Source organism: Hippocampus comes, unplaced genomic scaffold (assembly GCF_001891065.2).
Source record: "Hippocampus comes isolate QL1 unplaced genomic scaffold, H_comes_QL1_v1.1 scaffold437, whole genome shotgun sequence".
Lineage (NCBI taxonomy): Eukaryota > Metazoa > Chordata > Actinopteri > Syngnathiformes > Syngnathidae > Hippocampus > Hippocampus comes.
In genome coordinates, this window is record NW_017805699.1 from 174,098 (window position 1) to 179,257 (window position 5,160).

The window sequence follows — 5,160 nt, forward strand, 5'->3', positions numbered from 1 at the left end:
GTCATGGAATGGGCTTGTTAAGTACAACATAATAAAGAACATGCCTGCATGCATGGACTTACTACAGTGACATTTTAGTGCCAGGGTCTAATACAAGAAAAAAACATTTTTTATCTAAAATAAAATTGTAGATCTATTTTAAATGGCTTTTTAACCCGTCAGGGACTTTTTTTTTCCCGGTGTAAGTTTGTACGTGGATTCATTTCCGCATGTTAAACTGAGTCAATGACTGACACGTAGTCATTTTGGAGATGTAAAGATTTCACCCGACCAGCGACGAGATGTCTCCAAGATTCGCCTCTACACACTTGTTCACGTTATTTAACAATGCCGTAACGGCGCAGAGTTTCATTTTTGATCCACACATACATTCACCGTGTTTTATCATGAAAAACTATTTACCACATCAGTTTTAAAAGTGAATCCGCTTCTCAATCGTACAGGTAGCCTGTGACCCAACGAAAATGGACCCGGAAAACTGTGACATGCGCTTCTACCACCATAAATGAGACGATGAAAAAAAAGTCGACGTCATTTGGGATGTGAATGTCACGACGTTGCACCCGCCAAAAGGCTGCACAGAACGGCAGTATAAAAAAAAATCAAAAAACAAACAAACAAACAAACGAGGCTAAATTCCTGCTTCTTCACAGCAGCCCGCCGACATCAAACCGCTTCATGTACACATAGAAAAAAAAAATCTCTTCTCCAGGACCCTGCAATAAATTACATTTCACAACTGAAGATCATACCCGTGAAAAGAAAAACTTGAAGATTATGTACAACAAGAAACACATGGGCAACATTTGACGAGGAAGTCCAATGTGACAAGGAGGGAAAATTTGCGTGATAGAAAATATATTGCTTCCCGGATATTTAAGCTAACTGGGAGACACAAGTAGAGATAACGTGCCTTTGTGGTTGGACACAAAACCGCAGGCAGTGAAATTGTGGTCCATTAGGAATACAGTTTCACATCATCATCTTCCTTCGCAAAGTCATTCAAGTTGCTGCCTTGGACTTCAGCTACAGTACAACGAGTGGAGGACTACTGTAGGCTTGGCAAAACTCGACAGTTGTGTTCAATTCTTGATTCCTGTCATCCTTTTGGGGGGAAAAAAATATGCTGAGATGAAGTCTGGAAAAGTTTGAGATGGACGGCCACATTTTGTCAAGGTTTTGACCATTGTCTGACAATTGACCCCACCCCCACCAAATAAAAAAACAAGCCATTCCAAGATTTTCTTTTCCTGTGACTAATATGGAGAAAAATACAGGAATGTAGATGGAAGAAAATGGGATTCCCAAGAATGTATGGACGCTCGGAGGCTCGGGTTTAAAGGCTCAATGGCATCCTCTTGTGGTTAGGTTAAAAAAAAAATCCTTCACAAGGCTGTGCGAGCGGTGCGGGATGTAGTCAATTCAAAAACGTACTACAGCAAAGCTGACTCGGAGCCACACGTCCTTCCGGTCCGTCGCTCCATCACGGTCAAGGTCAACAAAGTTTTCTCTATACCTCCGTGGAGAAAAGGATGCTCTGTCGTTTGCTGTCTGGAGTGGGGATCGTCTCCAACTGGAGGAAATACAGCAGCACCTGGACCTGTAAAATGCAGTTTGTGGGTAAAAAAAAATTTTAAAAATCGGAATATTTAACTGGAAATATGAACACAAATATGAAAAGGGGTAACAATCTGAACGGAAAAACGGGATTTGGGGGATTTATTATTTTTTTTGCGACAATAAAAATAAATATAAAAAAATATCAAAATAAAGCTGTAAAGTGAGGAAAAAAAAAGTCCAAATGCTATCAAATTATGGTACGAGAAACGTCTTTCGGTGTTATGAAAAAAAAGTTATAGTTATGGGAATAAACATGCAAAAGAAAAAAAAAAGTCACTGTTAGTAGAAAAAAATGTTGCTGTTACAAGAACAAAAAATATCCTCAGGATGATCAGAAAAAAAAGTGTACCGGTAATCAATGTTAAAGAAATCGTTATGCTAACGTAAACAAGAAGAAAAGTCATAAAAAGTCATTGTGATGTTAGCAGAAAAAAAAAAAAAAGTCAATGGCACAAACAAAGTTGTAATGTAAAAAAGAACAACTATACTGCTTGGTAGAAAACAGGCACAATGATCCAAAAATAAAGTTGCTGTGTGACGGGAAAATGAATCACAATCGTTTAGAAATTTTGCCGTTAGGTAAAGGTGAATTTTTTTTTTTTTTTTTTTGTCACGGTCCAAAAATTTTCCAAGATGGCGGCGTAGTTGGCATCCGTCGGCAAGTGCTCTTCAAGAGCTTTGCTTGTTTGTTGTTTTTTTTTCTTTCGTTTTGTCACATGATTCAGAGATTCCTCACCGGTGAGGAGATAAAACGGCAAAAGTGGGTTTGCTGACCTGTGCCATGACCTCCAGGGACCAGCTGTCCCCCATGCTGATGGGCTGGGTGGGGTTGGTCGGGATCTTACTGTCCTTTTCGGCGGGCCTCAACAGAGTCGGGCCAAACACAGTGGCCAGGTTGTGGAGGGACATCTTGTTGACGCTTTCTTTCTCTGCCACCCTGAGACAGAAGAGGAAACACGCAAAGTCACACTGATAATGTGATAGGGCGGCAATGCATTGTGCGGTCGACTTCGACGAGTGATGGCCTGGCACCCTCCACTCCAGACGTTTTCTGCAAATTGTACCGACGCCCACATGACGCTCAGGCCTTTTTATTCATCTCAATCTCCATGGTAACCAGAAGATAATTTGTAGATGTCATCCGCTAACCACTCCACAGCAGGTATGTATGGGCTTCTTTGAACTTTGATTGTTTGTGCACCAAATCCAACCACTGAGGTGAGAATTATAGCGTACTCAAAACATCGGAATGACAAAGTGACTGGAAAGGAAGGAAATTGGAGGCGGAATTGACGCCGCCCCGCAGTATGTGAAGTGAATTTGGAATACAGGAAGAGGAATTGAATTGAGTGAGAATGAGTGTGCGCTAATCAAATGTCGAAATTGTTTGGACGGCCATTTTAAAGATTTGGATAAAGCAAGGTATTATGGAAAATGAAGTGCTGCTCTCAAATCCATTTCAAAGTGCTTACAATTTTATCGATTTGTTTTATCTGAGTTGGATTTGAATGTTAATTTAAAAAAAAAATAAAAAAAACAATGACTACACTTTCAAATTTCCTGTAATTAAGTACTGTGTGCATCAAATCCATTTACGCTTCTTTTCTGAATTGTGTCCAGCCCAACTACGTGCTAGCATGAAGGACGAAATGAAACCATCGGTGTCTTTTTCAAACGACATTGAATTCGTACCTCTTCAGGTGATCCAAAAGGAAAAGGAAGGTGACCAAGTTCGGCTCCGGTAGCGACAGCAGTAGGTTCAACATGCAGCTCTCCTTGGCAACGCTATCAGACAGAGCTGCAAAAGACAAGACAATCACAAATCAACCATATTTTTTTTCCCCCCTCTCGTAATTATCCATTTCAAAGTGACGAAATGTCAACGCACTGATGCCGCCGGCAAAATTGGGGTAGAGTTCATCGGTGAAGAGCGGCTCCGGCAGCTCTCGGAAGTACAACTTCAAGGTGCCGGCGATCGCGTTGACGTCCATCTCGCTCATCATCACAGAGACGTCTTTGTGATCTACCAATCACACAAAGACATCCGGGTCGATTGATTGATTTAACTCTTTATGTTGAGATTAAATTTAATACGGTAAAAATCAACAAAAACAAAACAACAATCAATCATACAGTTTTGGCCCGAATATAAGACGGTGTTTTTTGCATTGAAATAAGACTGAAAAAGTGGGGGTCGTCTTATATTCGGGGTCTAGACATTATACTCATTCACGACGCTAGATGGCGCCACATATCATTGAAGCATATGCTGAACTTGACTCCCCAGGCCAAAGTGAACCCCTGCCACGAAGAATAAAAATAAAAATAGCGGTAGCAGGGAGAAGAAAAATAAAAAATAGCAGTAAGAATGAAAAGAGAAGAAAATAATAGAAGAGATTCATTTACGAATGTGAGTGCACTTTAGATTTGAATGAGGCAAAATAACATGCTTTTTCTCTCGAATACATTGTTATAATCATTTGTTTCAGATGCACTGTAATTATTTTCCGTATAAAAATTAATTTGGTGTTCAAAAGGTCTTTTTTTCAAACTCGAGTCTTGAAAAAGAAGGGGTCGTCTTATAATCAGGGCCGTCTTATATTCGGGCTAATACGGTAAATGACAGTAGATGAGAAAACAATGAACAACAAAAATAGAATGCCAGTGACACTCAGATCCATTTGTGTCAACCTGAACGAGGTCAACTGTACTCACTGGTGTCAAAAGCTGTCTTGAGGGCCTGAATATCGGTGGCCACTCCTGACACTCGATAGATGCCCACCTCCTCCATTCCCCTCCTCTCGATTTCCTCCAGGCACTGCCGGACTATGTAGGGCACCTTGGAACGCTCTCGTCTGGATAGAAATAGGCAAACAATAAGAAGAACCCAGCGTTGGGTCGAAAATCAGTGATTTCGACCCAGAGCATTGGGTCGAGGATTTGACCCAGCATCTCGGGTCAAGTTTTTGATCCAATAATGGATTAAAAAAAATATGCATGCTACCAAGAAACCAATCTTCAACCCAATCTGTTGGGTCAAAATAATTGTACTGTACGTGTCATCTCAGATGGCTCGTTTTGGTTCAAATGAAGAAATCGGAATTGGCCACTTGGACCTTGCAAAGGAACTCAAGCCCAGGATTGAGATTTTGTATGCTCAGATGATCTTCAACCTGCATGCAAGCAAACTCACTTGGTCACAGTGGAGATCTTGACTCCGAACACACCCATGGGTTTCCGCGAGGGCATTCTCTTCAGGCTGAACTCGCGGCTGGTGAACTTCATGGACAGTTTGACCTCAATCTGTCACAGACAATCAGGACTCGCGTTATAAATCGCCAAAAAACAAGTGAGGCAAGCATGCGGAATGTAACAAAGGTGGGAGAAAAATAGCAGTTTGATTGACGCACCCCGTTCATTGGAATGACAGTCCTTTGCCAGTCTTTTCCTTGGAGAGCCTGTGGGTCCAGCTGAGGTGTAGGAACAAATATAAAATCAAGTGTGAGCATTTAAATTTAAAAAAAAAAACAAAAAAAAAAA

General features: G+C 41.0%; 1 protein-coding gene across 1 annotated transcript in view; it reads right to left on the minus strand.

The window, feature by feature from the left end:
• Positions 1-5,160, minus strand: part of LOC109523422 (breakpoint cluster region protein-like) — a 64,107-nt gene continuing 58,947 nt past the window's right edge. Inside the window, exon 23 of the mRNA XM_019882562.1 lies at positions 1-1,600. Coding sequence (XP_019738121.1) covers positions 1,511-1,600 — 90 coding nt within the window. The 3' untranslated portion in view covers positions 1-1,510. The remainder of the gene's footprint in view (positions 1,601-5,160) is intronic.